This window comes from Xiphophorus couchianus, chromosome 20 (assembly GCF_001444195.1).
Source record: "Xiphophorus couchianus chromosome 20, X_couchianus-1.0, whole genome shotgun sequence".
Taxonomy (NCBI): Eukaryota; Metazoa; Chordata; class Actinopteri; order Cyprinodontiformes; family Poeciliidae; genus Xiphophorus; species Xiphophorus couchianus.
This window is the reverse complement of record NC_040247.1, coordinates 3,631,318-3,651,760: the sequence shown is the minus strand read 5'-3', so window position 1 is coordinate 3,651,760 and position 20,443 is coordinate 3,631,318. Positions and strand designations below refer to the sequence as shown.

Sequence of the window (20,443 nt, the reverse complement as noted above, 5' to 3'; positions counted from 1 at the left end):
AGCGTCCAATCAGATCGATTAGAAGCAGAAATGAACCCAGAGAGACGATGCTAGTTGTTAGCGGATGTAACTGTGCATCAGATTTACAGACATATAGAAACGCATGAACACAAAGGTTCCAGGTGGAACTTTTGTACGCAAAAAAATTAAATAAAGTGATCCATTGCATTAAATGAATTAATCAAAATTAACACGTTAACTTCCGTTCGTTTTTCCTTCATTTTTACAACCCAACTCTAAACCAGGGGGTCCAAAGTGTGTGGGTGTGTGGGTCAAGAATGATAAGAATTTGATACATTTTTTATTCATACAATAAAAAATATTTGCTACAACACAAAGTTTTTGTTTTTAAATAATCAAGCTTTTCACATTCTCTTGCACAGACCTTGTCCTTGCAGTGACTTCTATTCAAAAGTGAACTTTGCTGCACCCAAATCTAGGTTTAATTAATTTTATAAACTTAAATACACCAAGTTTTTCTAAACAAAAAGTGACCTAAATCCTGATTCTGCTGATCAGAATTGACTAGACTCTGCTCCATTTCTGTTGTTTTAACAAGGCAAACCTTCAGAACCCGTTATGAGTTTTGGATCTACAATAACTTATCCCTTTCAAGCAACAAATCTGATTTTTCTACTTGTTTAATTAAAGCACTGGATGCATATTTTGTTGTTGAGGAGGTAAAATAATTTTTTTTTTTACTCACGTTCTTTTGATCTGCCATAACCCAAAAACAGCATTTGATTTTATGTGGACAATAAGCAGCAGAGTTTCCTCACAACGTAGGATTTGTAGGAAAAATGGATCTTACAAGGTGAGAAATGCCAAAACACACAAGACAAAGTTCTGAAACTAGTCTGGTTCTGGTTCTGCTGTGAGCTTCTCCCAGTTAAAATAAGAGTTGCTTCTCTCCACTGTCACCTTGTGTTGCTCTGCATCTGGGTTCAACCAGCTGGAAAATTAACTGACAGATTTATTAGTAAAGAGCTTGTTGGCAGTTATTCATGTTGACACCAGGTGATTTCATCCTGCTGCCCTGTGATTGGCTGCTGCAGAGGTCCAGGTGTCTGCAGGTCAACTCAGGTGCTCTGATCCAAACCGCTGTTACCATGGAGATAAAGTTCAGACCCATTTAGCTTGTTTCCTGTCCATAATTCCTTAATATTGATGAAAAGGCCCGGCTTCACTTTCAGATTATTTCACTTTCAAGACATTTCCCATGTTTTCAGCTAAATAATCTGCCAGTGGAACAAGTACTTTTTATCAATATTGAGGAATTATTAACTGAAAACAAGCTACATGTTACTTGTCAGTTACTTTTGTCTTATTTCAAATGTACAAAAATATTTGCTCTAGAAACTAGACCATAATTGCCCTGCGACAGACTGACTTGTCCAGGTGACCCCGCCTCTCGCCTGGAACGTTAGCTGGAGCGGCAGCAGCTCCTCCAGACGCCACAGGGACAAAATGGATGGATGGACTAGACCATCCTTTTTTTAACTTACTATTAATGGTGTGTTTTTGCAGTGATGAAAGTCTGAACAGGTACACTGCAAAAACACAAAATTTAACCAAGTATTTATGGTCTAGTTTCTAGAGCAAGTATTTTAGTACATGTGAAATAAGACTAAATTAACATACAAATAACTTTTTAGTGTTTTTAGTATTGATAAAATAAAATATTGCTGCTGAAAACGTTTAAATAATCTGCCAGTGGAACTGCAACTTTTTTTAAAATCAATATTAAGAAATTATTCATTTAGAACAATTTAAGTGAAACTTACTTTCTTGTAAGTTAGTTTTGTCTGATTTAAAGAGCACTAAGATTTTTGAAGTTAAACAGAAATACTTGGTCAGAATTAGTTTTTGCAGTGCAGCTCCATGTTTCCTCTCTGGTCTTCCAGGCGTCTCGTCTTGTTCATTTGATGAAACCAGTTCGCCTCCCAGTTCCTCCAGTACATCCCAGAGCCGTGGATGGAGGGAAACTGCTGGGATGAAGAATCCCGTCTCCATCCTGGTTGGAGGAGATGTGAGGAACCTTCTGCTCTCTGGCTTCCTGTCTGCTGGGATTACCGTAATCCCACCTTAACTCCTCACAGCTGAGAGTCAGACAGGCTGCTCCTCCTCCTCCTCCTCCTCCTTCTCCTCTTCCTCACTCTCTCCTGGCTCAGTCCGGCTGATCTCTGCTCTGCTGCCGGTTGGGATGAAGTTCAGTGGTCCGCCTGACTCGCTGGTGGGCTAACCGAACCCAGAGCTCCGTCTGTCAGGCTGCAGATCAGGAAGGATCAGAGGAGGGGCGTCGCGCCTACTGGGAATAATGGGAGCTTCTTATGGGAAGAAGGTGAGTGCTGCTCCAGATTCTCTGAGTTTATCGTGAAAACCAGCTGGTGGCTCTGAAACGCTCCATGATTCAGTTTTAAGTAAATATTGACGGGCAGCAGAACCTGAACAAAGCGCTGAACTTTGGCTCTGCAGGTGGAGCTCGGCTCAGAGCAGGAATCTGATTAATGATCCGTCAGTTTCTGCTGCTTACAGGATCAGGAATCTGAGGGCCAGTCTGCTGTAACGGATCTCATAATCAGGTTATTTCTGCATGAAGTCAGCTGAATCCGGGCCGACCCGAACGCGGTTCTGTCTGGGTTCAGTGGGCAAGAATACAACATTCTGCTCATTAAACAGGAAGGAAAAATGACAATATTTCCCATCATTCTATGGAACATATCTAGAGCTCAAGCAATTAATCATGACTAAATGATTATTGAAATAATCGTCAACTAATTTAGTAATCGATTAATCGTTCACTGCATTATAAAGACAACACATAGAGAGCTGTAATTAAGCTAAAACTCTACAAAAAATATTAATATTTTGCAATAAGATTAAAAAAAAACATCTGTAAATATATCCAACTCAAAACTTCTCGTTGGCAGGGTTGTCATTTTCTGTAAAATAATCTCCTATTAAGCACCAATTATTATTGAATAAATCCAAAAATAATCAACAGTTCAGCTCTACACTATTGATTTTGAGATGATGATATTAAAAATACTTATTTTTAGCTGCAGATGCTACAAAAAATATCAAAGGATTGTGATGTTTCATCAATAAAATGTTTATTTTCTTATTTAAAAAAGAAAATAAATTATGTATTTCTAATACTGTATCAAATAAACTGAAATAAAAAACAGGAGTGCCAATTTTTTATCCAATTAATCATCAGAATAAGCTATCAATTTGACGATTAATCGATTATTCTGCTGATTAATCGTCAGAATTAATTAACTCATTAGCTGCAGGTCTAACCGTGTGGCTGGATTTGAGTCTGACTGTCTGGCTGCTCTTCATCGGCCTCCCAGTTCTCCCACTGGGACTCAAACCAGCAAACCAGCAGCCTCAGAGCTGGGCTCTCTGGTGGCTCACGGGGACGAAACACCGGCTAATGCAGATTACATGGACCGATCAGAACCACCCAGCAGCTTCCTAATAGCTCTGCTTTGTTCCACTGATTTTTATGGTTCTACTGGTTCTGCTGGGCTCCTGATGGTTCTACTGGTTCTGCTGGACCGTCCGTAGCAGAACCACCTGCAGAGGAAGCCGGTCTGCCTGCGCTCCTGTAGCAGAACTCGGGCCGCTGGGCTCAGAAACTTGATCTGGACCAAATATGTGAGGTATGAGGAGCGACGCACCTGTCCGGCTGGGAGTAGTTGTTGCCATGGGAACGAACAGCTGAAGGCAGCGTGGGCAGAGGTGGAGCGGCTCGGGATCATGGAGTGCTCTGGATATTTTTAGGTCAGCGTTCCCGTCAGCTGCAGGAATGTTCCAGGGTCAAAGGTCAAAGAGAGGAAAAACAGACTGATTTATACAGGTCAACGGCCGGGCCAGGAGATACAGGTAACTACAGGTGATTACAGGGAGATACAGGTAACTAGAGGTAACTACAGGGAGATATGGATAACTACAGGTAACTACAAGTAACTACAGGGAGATAAATTTAACTACAACTAACTACAGGTAGATATAAGTAACTATAGGTAACTACGGCAAACTACAGGAAGATACAGGTAACTATAGGAAGATACAGGTAACTACAAGCAGATACAGGTAACTACGTGTAGCCAGCAACAGGAAGCTAAACGTAACTACAGGAAGTAACAGGAAGCTAAATTTAACTACAGATGGCAACAGGAAGTTAACTGTAACTACAGGTAGGTATAGTAAGTTAACTCTACCTTCCTTTACAGGAAGCTACCTTTAGCATTAGGAAGCTAAAGGTAACTACAGGTAGGTACAGGAAGCTAAAGGTAGCTACTAAAGGTAACCACAGGAGCGACAGGAAGCTGCTACCATCGGGTAGAAGCTGAAATGAACCGTATTTCTGACTTTTTGGGTCTTTTCTTACAGAACCTGCAGTCTGAATAGAACTAGAACCTGAAATCTAGAACACAGTTTGACTGAAGCTAGATCCATTGTTAGTACTGAAGAAACAGCAGGTTACGCTGTGGAAGTCTGTGTTCCTCGATGAAACGGTTCCGGTTACACGGTTAAACTGGACCTAGCATGAGCCGACACCAGAACAGAAAAGCTGAATGTGTTCCACCAATCAGATTCCAGATCATCAGCGGTAAACAGAATATTTTCAGCGGAGCTTACGTAACTTTGGACGGGATCTGATCCAGGATCAGATGGGACCGGGTCACCGGAACGCGCCTCGGGTCTGTGTGTCTGCAGAAGATTAGGCCGAGCTGAGAAAATCCTGCCGCTAAAAATACTGAAACAGCCGCGGAGGTTAGCTTAACATTTATAAAGTTACACTGTAAAAAATTAATGGCAAGAATTTGGTTTATTTAACCTGTCAGAAAAAAATGTGGGTGTTCAGTTTCCAAAGTTATATTTTCACCGTATTATTTATGCATATAGAAATAGTTCCAAACTTAAAATTGTATTCGCAAACTAAATGTGTATTATGGAAAACAAAAATTTAATTAGAAAATTAAATGTTTTGTTTGGAAAAATTTAGTTTAGAACTAATTAGTCAGCGAAATAGATATTTAATTTGGGGCTAAATATGCAGTTTGCTAACTAAAATCTGAGCTAAATATTTATTTTGCTAACTAGCCCAGACTTAAACTAGATATTTAATTTGAAAGCTAAATATTTAGTTTGCAAACTAAACATTTATCTTTTAAATTAAATATTTAGTTTGGAACGCTGACATTTCTAAATTTAGTAATAATATGGTGAAAACAGAACTTTGGAAAATGGACTCACATTTTTTTGTTTACGGTGAAATAAATAAATTATTACTGTTGATTTTTTACTGTGTGACTGTACAAACAGCAGCCCATACAGGTGACTGAGAGGAGAAGAGGTCCGGTTCTGGTACCTCAGAATCTGACCCGATCCAATGGAGGTTCTGATCCATTCTGAGGTTCGGTACCAGTTTTAATGGCAAACAAATTTAAAATGCCCCACTGTGGATAAATTCCTGATTATATCATGAAGCAGAATCAGGACTGAAAGTTCTGTTTCTGATCCAAAGATCAGAGGAGCGGGCACTGACCCAGAAACGGACCGAACCGGTTCTACTGGTCTGACATGTAATCCTGCGGTTTGTCCAGCAGAGGTCAGGCTGTTATAACTTCACATTGCCTGTTTCTGCAGAAACACTCTGCTGCGGTTCCGATTGGATCAGAACCCGACTGGCTCAAGGGCAGAACCATAGCAAATCCCATCTGGACCAGAAACAGAACCATAAAGGAACCCAACTGGACCAGAACCATCCACTGTCCAGGAGAGAACATGTGAAGTCATGAACCACTGAAAAGTTTTAAACTTAAAAAAGTTTTTTTTAAGTTTAAAAGTTTAGTTATTTTTTTTTCTAGCAGAAAACACGAAACATCTGGAAATACAGAAGATAGAAAACATCTGTATGACTTCAGAAAGGTTCTGCTGGTTCTGAAGGTTCTGCTGGTTCTGACTCCAGACCAGCTGGAGCCTGGGTCTGTCTCTCCTCCCATCCTGAGCCGTATGAATGGACCTTTGTTGGTTGCTAGGAGCGATTTTCATCAGGCTGCAGCATGGAGACAAGTACCCCACTGTCTGCAAGCCTCCTCTTCCTCTTTCTCCTCCTCCTCCTCTTCCTTCATCTTCGCCCTCCTCTTCCTCCTCTGGCCGACCTGGCTTAGATGTTTGAATCTCCTCCTCAGCTCATCAAGAAGCACTCCAGAATTTTTGAGGTGCAAACCGAACACCTGGACCAAAGCTGATGTTCTGATATCTAATGAAATGAGATATAATTTCTGCACTGGAGAACGTGCAGCAGGTTCCCCAGTGGACCTTCAGTACCGGGTGGATCAGATCATTGGTCCAGATCCGCCCGGGAAGGGTCTCTGTGATTGGTGGAAGGGTCTCTGTGATTGGTGGAAGGGTCTCTGTGATTGGTGGAAGGTTCTCTGTGATTGGTGGAAGGGTCTCTGTGATTGGTGGAAGGTTCTCTGTGATTGGTGGAAGGTTCTCTGTGATTGGTGGAAGGGTCTCTGTGATTGGTGGAAGGGTCTCTGTGATTGGTGGAAGGGTCTTCTGTAATTGTCCAAGCCCTATTTAACAGCCAAATATGGGACAATTAAATGTATTTAATTGTTTAGTGTTAGCAGAGATAAGATTCCTGCTTAGTGGATCAGTGGTTAGTGAACCTAACATTTTGGTTAGTTATGCCCACCACTGGCAATAACTGCTGCCAATTTTAGTGCAAACATATATTCTCCATTACATCATGGCGGCCATTTTGGAAAATGTCCACCAGTAAAACTAAATAATATAATGTTCAGTTCGTCTGAACATCGAATCCAAGCTGAAGATCCATTCTTGTCAGAGTCCACAGAGCAGCTGAGCTAGTCAACAGGTTGGGGAGGGGGGAGCGTTGGTTCATTCTGGGTTCCAACCGTTTTCTTCTGTCTTCCAGAAATCGTACAGCATCGACCATGAGCCTCTGTCCAGACAGCCAGGGGCGAAGAACCGGAAGCAGCCGAATGGCAGAGGTAAGGCTGTCCCTTTTGGGTCACCAGAACCCGGGTCAGAACAGAATGAAGCGGCGCCATCTTCAGGCCCAGTTAAAACGTACAACAGAACCCCAGAGGTTCTGATGGCGAAAAAGTCCGAGCTGAGGAACCGAGACCCAATCAAGGTTCTGGTGGTTGCCAGCCCATTCAGAACAAATCAGTTCTGCTGGTTCTGGACCAAACCAGAACCAGCATAACTTACATTTTTCTTTATTTGGTTGTAACATCAGAACTTCATATAATAAAACCCAAAGAGGTTCTGATCTGGTTTAATCCTTCAGACTAAACCAGAATGAAGGTTTAGTCAGATCCATCCTGGATCAGAACCAGAACCGGAGAACTGGTGACATCAGAGCTGTGAACCCAGGTGTGTTCAGGTACCTGCTGCTCCAGCTCCCTGTTGTCCTGGCCACATCTAGAGGCTTTTATTTTGGAAGGCTCCGGCAGACAGGTTTGCAGCTTGTTGAGTCATTTTAATGGAAGTAAGATTTTCCCAACATTCGTCTTAGGAGAAAACACAGAAGGTTTGCAGTTCTAAGGCCCGGTCCAAATCCTCTCCCTCCCTCGCTCATGTTGAAGGTTAAAGGTCACAGTGTGTCCCACTTTCTCCACATCTGCCCTGCGCCCATTTTGGGTCCTATTTCCTTACGCAAAGTTCAAATTTTTAATGTTTAGAGTTGAAAGGCAGATTTATGGCAAAGTTCTGTTGTTTTTTCCATCTTTATAGAAAATTAAAAGAAAATATCATGACAAGGCACATTAGTAATAAAATGTTTGATATGATAAACTGAGCAGAAAAAGAAGAAATAAAAAAGAATCAAACTGACTGAGGAAAGAAAAACAAAATGTCACAAATGCAAAACAAATTTCAGATCTTAAATTAAGATATTAACATGTTGGTTTAAAGACTGGGCTTTTGTGATGTTGCAACGTTTAAAATAAAAATATTTCACTTTAAAAATGGAGGTGATTTTTAACTTAGCCAGAGGATTAAATATATCATAATTTATCTGTTCATTCCCTGTTAGAAGACCAAATTATATTACATTATAACTTAAATACAGAATAGATTTCTTGTTGTTATGAAGTGCAGTATGAGGTGGTGAGGCAGACGCCGAGGAAAACTTATGATTTTAATGATTAAAAAACACAAATCCAAAAACCACAGCTGAGCAGAAGCTGGACAGTGGAACCGATTAGACAAAGACCCAACGAGGAACAAGGAACACAGGTGGCATTAAATACACAGAGGATAATCAGGGAACGAGACACACCTGGGAACAATCAAGGGGAGACAGGACAACACAGATACTCAAGACACACAGAAACCTAAAATAAACACACAGAAAAACACAAATCCTCAGTTTGTACAATATACACTTTTGAAAATCTTTCTAAAAACTTTCATGAAGTTGCAATTGAAAAAATGTAAAGTTTATTGTCTCAAAATCTGTCATAAAATGCAGGAATTGATATTTATTTTTGAATTTCTCTTGCATAAAGTCATTATAGGGAAAACTTTACACATAATTATGAAATTAATATATTTTTTGTTGGAGTGGAATAGAAAGCTGCTTGGTTCTTATCATCATCATCATGATTTTTAAACAAATGTTTTCTTCTCAGACTGGAGGAGAACACTGATGTTGGAGCTGCTGATGAATTTATCTTCACAACATTTTAGTTCCATTAGTCTTTTTATTTTTCACATGTAGCATCAGGTATTTTTATTATTTTCCATATATTCCGTATGTTTGTCCTGAACTTGATCTTTATTAGCTCCACTTTACACCAAACTAACTTTTAGCTGCATAGAACAGATGGTTTTATGGGTAAAAATCACGTCTCTGTTAGTGAAATGGACTGATAAATTGATTATTAGAACATTTTAATGTGTATTTTTTTGCCATCTTGGAAATCTGGCAAAGTTCACAGAGCGATCTGTCTGTCGCAAAAAATAGACTTTGACTGAATCCCCGCTTCACAGAGGGGCGACCCAGCCTTACGTCCTACCATGTTTGGTTCCTCTTATATTTGGTTCCTCTTATATTTGGTTCCTACCTGATTTAGTTCCTACCATGTTTGGTTCCTATCCAGGGGTTCTGCTGTTGTGCTGCAGCTCAATCCGGTTCGGTACCGAGTCTCAGGGATGCTTGCTGTCTCCATGGAAACCTTCAACATGGTGCCAGCAGGGAAATGATCAGTTCTGAGAAGATCTGGGTGGTGTTCTGCTTCCTGAGGTTCTGAGCAGCTCTGGGATTATAAAGTACTGCTGGTTTTGGATCCGTCAGGAAAACAGAACCTCACAGCTGGAGAACATCTGGACCTGCTTCAGACACAGAGGAGGAGTAGGAGGAGAAGCAGGAGCAGGAGGAGGAGGAGGAGGAGGAGCTCCACATAGATTCTGGATCAGCATCGGGTTAACCTGCAGATCTCTTTACAGATTATGGCAGTTATTGTAGCAGCTGGTTAGCTTGAGCGCCCTCATCTGGCTGCAGCCGGAGCTGCTGTTGAGTTTTCTGTTTCATCATAAGCTGCTGGGAGGAGAGCAGCGTGGGAAAAGCCTGAGGAGGAGGATCAGGTGACCCAGCACAACAGAAGAGGAGGAGCAGAGTGCTGCTGCAGAGAGGATGAAGATTACTAGAGACACAACAGGACCAGAACCCATCAGAACCAGGACAGAACCGGGTCCATGGAGGAGAGGACAGCCAGCAGCAGAGAGGCCATGGTGAAGTCCGGTAAGACTCACCCTCCTCTTCCTCAGGTGCTCCATGTTGGCTCCAGTTGGATCCCTGAGTTCTGGTTCTGTTTGGTTCTGCTTGGTTTTCTGGAACCAGAACCGATGCCGGTTCTTTTCCCCTGCAGGAACAGAACCGAAATGTTCATCTTTGGTCTTCAAAGCAAACATCTGCTTCAGGTTCCAATGCAGAAAGTCGTTCAAGATGCGAGTCGGAACCTGGAGGTGCTGAACACAGAAGAACCAGGAGAACCAGGAGGAACCAGGAGAACCAGGAGGAACCAGGAGAGCCATGAGGAACAAGGAGAACCAGGAGGATTCAGGAGGAACCAGGAGAATCATGAGGAACAAGGAGAACCAGGAGGATTCAGGAGAACCAGGAGGATTCAGGAGGCACTAGGAAAACCAGAAGAACCAGGAGAACCAGGAGAAACTAGAAGAACCAGGAGAACCATGAGGAACCAGGAGAACCAGGAGAACCATGAGGAACCAGGGGAACCATCTGCGGTTGGTTTGTAACGTAGCATCGGTACTGTTGGCTGCTGACGTCCAGATTAATCGTCTCATTTCTTGAGACTCATTTTATCATAAATGTCCTTAAAGGGACAGTAAAACAAAACCAAACTGTTTTCCAGCTTTCTCTGCATTAAGTCAGTGATTAAATAATATTTAGCAACATTTCGCAGTGATGGAATTTAGCACTAAACAAATAAAGACCTCTAGAGTCTGAAGGGCCACAGAAAACAGCTGCTGCAGCCCGGATTCGGCCTGCGAACCTCGAGTTTCGCACCTGTGAACTAGGAGGTTCTGTTAAGGTTCTGTTAAGGTTCTACAGGTCCGATGGAGTCGGAACCTGGAGGTGTCCTGATGTTTGGGTGGTTCTGGGTCGGTGTTGTTTCTGGTTTGTTCGGGTTCTGTGGGTCGCGTTTTGCCCTGAGCACTGTCTGCAGGTGTTCAGACCCACAGCAGTCTGAACGTCTCCTTCAGAAACGTCAATGGATCGGGAGGATCCGGTTCTGCTCGGACCGATTCAGAGCGGACCCGATCGTCTCACAGCAGCAGAACCATGTGAGCTGTGTCGATACGGTTCTTAAACACAGAACCTGACAGAGTTTCCATTGTACCATCATAAATGTTTCCGTTCTGATCAGAATGTTTTTCCTGAACCCATCCGGAACCAGAACCTCTGCTGAACTGGACCTGATCCTCGTTAAATCAGAGCTGGACGCCGGTCTCCGTCTCCCAGCGGAGCTGCATGCCGGGCCTGATTTTTCTGAAATATGAAGCGAGCGCGTTGCTCTCTGGTTGCAGCTTTGTTTCAGGACAACAGAGGAAATCCGACCTGGGACTCCCAGAATATCTGAGGACCAGGATCAGGTCCCTGAGGAGCGCCATGTCCTCTGGGACACACAGAGAGACAATTTTATTTTTTGTAATTTTAATTTGCCAAAATAAAGCAAATCTGAACCTGAAGAAAAAGACCAAAGGAACCATCTGCTAAAAAAGCCACAAGAACTGTAATAATAAAATAAAACTTGATGTGGTTAATATAAAATATTACATATTTCTGATAATAAAAAGACAAGATTATGAGGGAAAATTGTATTATTTGGTAATAAAGTGATGGTATAATTGTCATGATGTTCTGAACTTTCTGAATCCACATGCAAAACACCCTCAGGCGATGTGATTAAATATTTATTTACAGAAAGAAAAAAGGAATGTTCAACGAAGGGGTCCACAGGAGTATCTGGTCTGGAGTTGAGTGGAATCGAGGCCGGGTCGGTCAGCCATTTGTAGGTGCTGAGCGGCCTGCCGGGGAGGGATGTCGGACGGGCTTGAGCGAACAGCGATAAGTTCAGGGCCAGACTGTAATCCCGAGCAAGGTGGCGACTTGATGGCTGGTTAACTTCTGTCTCTCACTAGGAGGGCATGGGAGAGCGGCGCGGATTTGCAAACAAAGCCCTCAGATGGTACTTGGAACACCTGGACTTCAGGTCTAGCGTAAGCGTCTGGGATCTGATCACCATAAAGAAAGACACAGGACAGGTAAGAATGCAAAACAGGCAATATCGCTTCAGGGGATATCTGGACTAGATGTTCCCACAAAGGTTTAAACACTCTGGCGACAAAGTGCCAGGGACCCGCTCCTCTTATGCTGCCGCTGATGATCCACAGGTGTGCAAAAATCAGAAATGAGCGATGCGTTACAGATGAAAGAACTAGGAATCCACTGGCGGTGTTCTGGACCATAGCCCTCCCAATCCACCAAGTACTGCCAACCTCTGCTCCTGCGGCGCGAGTCAATAATCCTACTGACCTTGTACAAGGGGTGTCCCTGTTGGTCTCGGGTGGGAGGAGTGGGCTCTGTAGAAGGGCACATAGTGCTGGCTAGGACAGGTTTTAACTGAGAGACATGGAATGTGGGATGGACCCTGAGATTAGGAGGGAGCCTCAGACGGACTACAGTAGGACTGATGACAGATCCTATGACGAATGGACCGATGAAGCCCGGGGCCAGTTTCCTGGAGATGGACTTGAATGGAATGTTCTGAGAGGAGAGCCAAACCATTGTGAGTACTGTGGCCTAGGTGTACATCTATGATCAGCAAAATGGCGGTTTTGGCACTCGGAGCGCTGTAGGGCTGAAATTGTAGTGGATCAAATACGTCGGCAGCGCTGAATGTGATGCTTGACTGATGTCTTTTTCATCAGCCTAGGGAGACCTCAAAAGGGGAGCCTCCAGTAGCAGCTGAGGTGTGAAAATTGTGTGTATTCAACCCATGGAAGAAACTTGCTCCAATCAGACGGGTTAGATGAGGAAAGGCATCGGAGAGTAGACTCGAGCTCTTGGTTCATCCGCTCCACTTGACCGTTGGATTGAGGGTGATAGCCTCATGTGAGTGAAACCTTGGCATTAAGTGCGAGGCAGAACTGCTTCCATACCTGGGAAACGAACTGGGGTCCCCGATCAGATAGGATCTTCATCGGAATGCCGTGAAGGCGAAAGACGTGCTTGATGAGGAGTTGGGCCATCTGGGAAGCTGACGGAAGCTTCCTGAGGGGAATGAGATGGCACACCTTAGAAAATCGGTCAATTACTGTGAGGATTGTGGTCATACCTTGTGATGAGGGGAGTCCAGTGACAAAATCTAACACTATATGCGCCCACAGACGTCTGGGAGTCTCCAGGGGTTGAAGCAGGCTAGCAGGGGAACGGTGAGAAGGTTTGTTCCGAGCGCAGATCTGGCAGGCTAATACATATTCCTTGATGTCCTTATGTAAAAAAGGCCACCAGAAGCGGCGCGAGATGAGAGAAACTGTCCTACTGATGCCAGGGTGAGCGGAGAACTTGGAAGAATGAAACCAATGAATAAGACGAGAACGAACAGAGGAAGGTACATACGTTCTGTTTGTGGGGCAGTTTCCGGGACCGGGCTCATCTTGCAGCGCTTGGTTAACCACATCCAGAATCTCCCAGGTAAGCGCTCCTACAGTGCAGCTGGAAGGAAGGATGGAGGCAGGAGTCCTCTCCGAGTTGTCTGGGGAGTGCTGGCAGGACAGGGCATCAGGCTTGATGTTCTTCGAACCAGGACGGTAGGAGATGATAAGATTAAAGCGGGAGAAAAACAAAGACCATCTGGACTGACGAGTGTTGAGACGTTTAGCAGTTTGTAAATAAGAGAGGTTTCTGTGATCCATCCAAACTAGCACGGAATGTTCTGAGCCTTCTAGCCAATGCCTCCATTCCTCGAGCGCTAGTTTTATGGCCAGGAGTTCCTGGTCCCCCACCTCGTAGTTCCTCTCAGCCTGGGAGAACCTGCGGGGAAAAAAGGCACAAGGATGCAGCTTTTCATCTGGGACTGAGCGCTGTGAGAGAACCGCTCCCACCTCTTTATCAGAAGCTTCCACCTCAAGAACAAATTGTTTTTGTGGATCTGGTTGAACAAGAATAGGGGCTTGGGAGAACCTTCCTTTAAACTCCGTAAATGCCTGGTCTGCCTCTCTGGTCCAGGTGAAGGTAACTTTGGTTGAGGTGAGGGCTGTTAACAGAGCTGCGACCTGACAGTAATTTCTAATGAAACGCCTGTAGAAATTAGCGAATCCTAGGAATCTCTGTAGTTGCTCACGTGAGCTTGGGGTAGGCCAGTCCATGACAGCCTTGATTCCCTCTGGGTCTGATTGAACCAAACCGCTCTCTAGCATGTAGCCAAGGAAGGAGATAGATGATCTATGAAATTCGCATTTTTCCGCCTTAACAAAAAGATGGTTTTCGAGGAGGCGCTGGAGGACCAAGCGAACACGTCTGCGGTGAGTCTCGATGTCTCTGGAGTAGACGAAAACAAAGACATTCAAAAAAATCACGGAGGACGTCATTTATTAGGGCCTGAAATACGGCAGTTGTGTTGGACAGGCCGAGCGGCATCACTAAGTACTCAAAGTGACCCAATGGGGTTTTGAATGCCGTTTTCCATTCGTCGCCCTGACGTATACAGACAAGGTGGTAAGCATTACGGAGATCAAGTTTGGAAAAAATGGTCGCCTCTTGTACTGGTTTAAGTGCAGAAGCAATAAGAGGAAGTGGGTTCTTGTTTTTGACTGTGATGTGATTTAGTTCCCTATAATCTATGCATGGACGGAGGGACCCATCCTTCTTACTGACAAAAAAGAAACCCACTCCCAACGGTGATGAGGAATGTCTGATGAGACCTGCAGCTAGAGATTCGCTTATTCGCCCGTCCACAGCCTGACATTCTGGACGGGAGATATTGTAGAGGCGACTGGAAGGGAGCAGAGCCCCCAGAAGGAATTCAATGGTGCAGTCGTAAAGTCGGTGTGGAGGTAGTGAGAGCGCCTTGTCCTTGCTGAATACTAGCTTGAGATCATGATATTCCTCTGGAACGTGGGAGAGGTCTATGGAGTCCGCTCCTTCTCGTTCCACCGGGGACGGGTTAGGAGGCATGGCTGACTGCAGACAGGAGGAGAGACAGTTAGTAGACCACGATTCCACACGATTATGTGACCATTTAATATGAGGGTTGTGTAGTTGCAGCCAGTTGAAACCTAAAACTACAGGTGACTGAGTGGAGGGAAAAACAAAAAAGGAGATGGTCTCGTGATGGTTACCTGACACAATTAGCTGGAGCGGCTCTGTCTTGTGAGTGATATTAGGTAAGGGTTTCCCGCTTAATGCAGAGACACTGAACGGGACAGAGAGTCTTATGGTTTCAATCCGGGCTTGTTGAACTAGAGATTGATCTATGAGATTTTGCTCACATCCCGAGTCAATAAGGGCAGAAAGGGGTAAGGAATCATTACTGAAGAGTAGTACGGCCGGGAGCAACAAACGGGGAGACGATGTGATGCCTTTTCGGTCAGTTTCCCCACTCTGACTGACGGACTTGCGGATTTGGGCAAACCATACAGAAAGCAATGTAATGGCCTGATCTATCACAATAGATGCACTGGTTGAGTTCTCTATGTCGCTGACGCTCCTGTGGTGTCGACCGGGCCTGTCTGATCTGCATGGGTTCAGGCTCTTTAGGTGAGACCCTGGGTGAAGGCGACTGGGGCAATTTCTGGGAGGAGAAAAATGGAGCTCTGGCGGACTGCTTCTCACTTCTCTGGCTCCTCCTCTTCCTAAGGCGATTGTCAAGCCGGGTGACAAGGGTTATAAGTTCGTTCAAAGAGCGCGGTTCATCTAAAGGTGCCAACTCGTCTTTTATCAATTCATTTAACGCGTGAAAAAATGCGCTTTTAAGAGCGCAACTGTTCCAATCGGAAGCTGCTGCAAGAGTGCGGAACTCAATAGAAAATTCTGCAACTGATCTTTGCCCCTGCCTTAATGCCCACAGGTTGCGAGAAATGGTCATCTGGTCAGCTGCGTGGCCAAATACTAATTTAAATTCATCAATGAATTCAGAAAAGGAGCACCAAAAATCAGTTGGATCATCAAATCGTGCCTCTGCCCACCTTGATGCCTTGCCTGTGAGCAGCCCTAGAATGAAAGAGATTTTGGCATCGTCATGAGGGTAGAGCTGAGGAGACCGGCTGAACGCCAGAAAACACTGGAGTAGAAATCCTCCGCAATCACCTGCCTCACCGGAGAATTTATCAGGAGTGGGGGCCCTGATGTCCTGAGCTGGATTTATCTGCTGCACGACAGGTAGAGCCACAGCTTCCTCTGTCGGCTGGGGTGACTGTGTGGGTTGTAGGTTTTGGAGCAACCGGGCTAGATGATGGCTGCTAATGGCTGCCGAAGCCGCAGCTCCTGACAATAATATCTGATGATCAGATTTACCACAGTGTGAAGCAGCATTTATGCTAAGTGAATGTAATAATTGTTGAAAAGTTAAAAAACATTCTAAAGTTGACATTTCTGTAGCATTCCCTGTAGGTCAGAGGTCATTGGCCTTTGGGGTCACGGTAGAGAAAGGCTGTGTCCTCAGAGACACAGAGATGTCCAGCTGCTGTCCCTCAGCGTGTCTCTCTGTGTCCTCAGCTTCGGCGTACTCTGACCTGCAGCAGCATCGCCCCGGTGACGTCCACAGGAGGCCGTCCCCGGCGTCCAGCTGCGTCCCCCCGCCTGACTACATGGACGGAGACGAGGACCTGATCAAACCCAAGAAGCTGCTGAATCCCGTCAAGACGTCCAGGAGCCACCAGGAGCTGCACAGGGAGCTGCTGAGCAGCTGCAGACGGTGAGACGTCTCTGTCCGCATGGGGACAGGGGGGAGACAGGGGAACAGGAGGGAGACAGGGAGACATTAGGGAGACAGGAGGGAGACAGGGAGACATTAGGGGGACAGGAAGGAGACAGGGAGACAGGAGGGAGACAGGGGGACAGTCAGCTGCACAGACTGCATTACATTACATTAAATTATATTACAATGAGTATCATAACATTATTTTATATTCAATTAAATTTTATTAAATATAATTTCATTAAATGAAACTACATTAAATTAAATAATATTAATGACAATTACTACACTATATATATTAAATGAAATTACATTACTTTAAATTACATTAAATTAAATTATGAGGACCAATATGTTTGTAATTAAAAGGTAAAAATGTGTTTAAAAAGAACCAAAAAATGTGGAAAAGTTTGATATTTTGAGATGCAGAACATGCAGCAAGCCTGGAAGTCGGACCGGGACCAGAACCAACTGGGTCAGAATGTGGCTGTTGGAGTCTGCTGATTGGCTTGGATTGCTCTCCACCTGCCACCAGCCAGCCAATCAGAGAGCAGCTCTGGTGTTTTTGTTGTCATTCTGTTCAGGCTGTTTGTGAGTGCTGTTGCTAAGCAACAGACTTTTGAGTCTTGTGGGAAAGTTTTAACCTCCTCACAGAAACAAAGCAGCTCGCATGGAGCTGCTGTTCAGAGTTCGCCTGACCCAAACTGGAACACGACGCTCACTGGGAACCGAACCACAGACTCAGTCGGATCAATTCAGCCAATCAGAGAGCAGCCTGATGCTGATGCAAATAAAAACCTTGTGATCCAAACTGCGCCTCCTCCCTGTGCCTGCAGGGGGGGCAGCGGCGTGGAGACCAAGCCGGAGCTGCAGCGGGTTCTGGAGTCCAGGAAGCGGGATCAGCTGATCCGCCAGAGGAAACAGGAAGAGGAAGCGCGCAAGAAGATTTCCCCGCTGGAGGCCGAGCTGCTCAAGAGACACATGAAGCTGGAGGAGGTGAGAGCAGACTGGACCGGACCGGACTGTCACGGACTGGGTTCATTGAACCAGACGGGACTCAGGTGGTGGATTAGACCCCGATAACTAGACCGGTCCAGACCGAGACTGATGGACCAGGTTAACTGAACCGGGGTCACCAGACTAGGATAACTATCCAGGGCAACTGTATCCAGGGCAACTGTATCCAGGGTAACTGTATCCAGGGCACAGCTCTCCTGCTTGGGTTCAGTCATAACTCTCCAGCTAAATTAAACGATGTTTCATGAATTGGAAAACGTCCTCAGTCTCCAGGGAAGCTACAGCAGATCTGGAACATTCTGTGGATGGTCTGGTCCAGACCCTATGGTTCTGTTTGGACCAGAACCAAGGTTCAGAGCCCATTAACCTGTTAGCTGAACCCTCTAAACACTGACTTGTAAGTGAATGGGTCCATGAGAACTCCAGGGTCATCAAGACAGCTATGGGTCGGGTGTGCTGTGGTGGCGCAGGGGTTAAGCACAACCCACATGTAGAGGCCTTAGTCCTCGACGCAGCTGTCGCAGGTTCGATTCCCGACCTGGCGACCTTTGCCGCATGTCTTCCCCCTTCCCTCATTACCCTCTTTCCTGTCAATTCACTGTCAAATAAAGGTCACTAGAGCCAATAAAATTTTTTAAAAAAAGACAGCTATAGGTCAATCAGTTCAGAAATGATCAGAAGTTCACTGAGGAGCAACCGGGCTGACCCGACTCTAAACGGTCCCTGTGTCTGTCTGTCTGTCTCTCCATCTGTCCCTCTGTCTGTCCGTCTGTCCCTCTGTCTCTCCATCTGTCCATCTGTCTGTCTGTCTGTCTGTCTGTCTCTCTCTCTCTGTCTGTCCGTCTGTCCACAGCTGGAGCGTCAGCAGGAGCAGCAGGAGGAGGAGAACCTCAGAGCTCCAGAGTTTGTTAAAGTCAGAGAAAATCTGAGACGGACGTCCTTCCATGCAGACGAGAAGGAGGTGTAGAGACGGAGACACAATGTGTCCAGAAGGTGACAGGAGGACAGGATGTTCTGGGGACGGAGTGTCCATAGCAGGACTCTGCGAGGTCGGGGACATGGCGGCCATGATGTCTCCCAGCAGATGTTAAACCTGTCAGATCCCTGATCTGATGCTAATGTTTCCGCATCATGATGATTGTTAGACAGCTGCTGCCCCCTGGTGGTCAGCTTGTAGACAGCAGCACCTGGATGAGCAGGTAGACCCACCTTAAGAGGAAGAGGAGGCTCTTCATCAGCCTGATGATGCTTTGATTAGCAGAACAGATTTTCTGCTCTCTCATTGGTCAGGACGATCCTCGGGTGTTTCAGCTCAAACTTCTTCTTTTTTGTGCCTTTTCTGTCAGGGACCGTTCCTCTGGGTCCTCCTGCCGCAGAAACAAGTTTTATGTAGGTTTAATTAAAACCAGAGCCGTTTTATAGACGTAACCATGTTAGATCTGTGTTGTAGAGTTCAGCTCAGTGAGTTCAAGCTAACTCCTGTAGGACGTCTAACAGCTGCTAACATCTGGCCCGCCCAGCTGTCCCTCTGCTGGGACCCGATGATGCAAAACAGCTGCAGTCACGAACCGGCAGAGGAACCGCTGAGGCCGGGTCGGCATGAGACATGAAACCACTTCCTGTCTGAGCGAGAACAGCTGCAGAGATTTCACAGCACTTCATGCTCAGACAATGGACCGTAGGTTTGTTGACTGATGTTGTGCCTGAATAAATCTTTATTAAAGCAGCTCAGAGTTATGAAAGTTTTTATTTATTCATCTCTTCTCTATTATTCATTTTATTTTCTGACTCCAACAAAATGAAAACCTGCAAATACAGAGAGAAAGGAGGTGATGGGCATAAGATGACAGGAAGTAGACAGACTGTACAGGAAGTAGACTGTACATGAAGTAGACAGACTGTACAGGAAGTAGACAGACTGTACAGGAACAGCCCAATCTGGTGGTATCGAGAGGTTCTGGAAGTTCTTTTGGATCTTTCAAAGCCTTCCGGACCATGATCAGCCTGATGTGGTTTATCTCACCTGGTACTGAGCCAAACCAGAACCAGAAGAGGATCCAAACGGCCAGACAAGATAGTTTGGTTCTTTTCCGACACCAGATCCAGCTGCTGGTTCCGGCTCAGAGGCTACAGGGCAGAACGTGGACCTTGATCAGGTGAAGTTGGACCAGAACTACACCTTGGTTCTGCTGGGTCAGTGGGTCAATTGTTCCCACTGTGAAACCAAAGAGAAGCGCTCCCCCTGCTGGTTTCAGTGGGACCACACCGGTTCTGTGTTCAGAACAAGCTTCCAGAGACGGTTCTGATCCAGATCCAAACTGTTGGTGGTTTATAACCTAACATGAGTTCTGCTTCTCTGCTCATAAAGAATCAGAAATCTGGACCATCCGGAACATTTGGTTCTGTTGAGACCAGATTCTTAATCAGTACCATGTAGAAACTGGACCTGCAGAATGAAAGGCTGCAAAAGAACCAGCTATGATTTGGATCAGAACCAGTTCAGGAAGTAGCTTTTCCTGTTTTGAAACACAGAACCGGGTCAAGGTGATCAGAACCAGGAAATGTTCTTCCTTTGTCCTGCCTGACAGGAACAGAACGGCTCTGTTCAGGCTGGTTCTGGAAGAACCGGTTCTGTTCCGCTGCAGGTCCAGACATAACCTGAGGACACCTTGGGGTTCTTAGAAACCAGGGTTCTGAGAAATCCCGTGCCAGGTTCTGCTGGTTCTGGTCAGAGTCTCTAAAGAGAAAACGGCAGAAAGTTCGATTAGCATGAACTAAAACTGGAGTTCGGTCCAAATCAGGTTCGGGTTGCTGAAAAACTGAAGCAACAGCAGAACTGAAACTGTTTCTGGATTTTTCTGGATAATAAAAACATTTTCCCAGAAGGTTCTGAAACATAAATAACTTCTGGTGAGCCAGTTCTGACC

General features: G+C 45.1%; 1 protein-coding gene across 4 annotated transcripts; it reads left to right on the top strand.

Annotated features, from left to right (window-relative positions):
* Window positions 1-1,712: 1,712 nt before the first annotated feature.
* On the top strand, window positions 1,713-19,247 carry LOC114135881 (protein FAM107B). 4 transcript variants are annotated; one of them, XM_028003541.1, is made up of 5 exons: window positions 1,713-2,341; window positions 6,962-7,037; window positions 16,298-16,496; window positions 17,336-17,495; window positions 18,370-19,247. In XM_028003541.1, exons 1-5 carry the CDS (start codon window positions 2,318-2,320, stop codon window positions 18,481-18,483), a joined length of 573 nt encoding a protein of 190 aa, XP_027859342.1. In that variant the 5' UTR covers window positions 1,713-2,317; the 3' UTR covers window positions 18,484-19,247. The 4 variants fall into 4 exon arrangements, with proteins under 4 accessions (XP_027859342.1, XP_027859341.1, XP_027859340.1 ...); XM_028003540.1 differs by lacking the exon at window positions 1,713-2,341 and adding an exon at window positions 5,904-6,236; XM_028003539.1 differs by lacking the exons at window positions 1,713-2,341; window positions 6,962-7,037 and adding exons at window positions 9,494-9,796; window positions 9,924-10,306.
* Window positions 19,248-20,443: the final 1,196 nt, after the last annotated feature.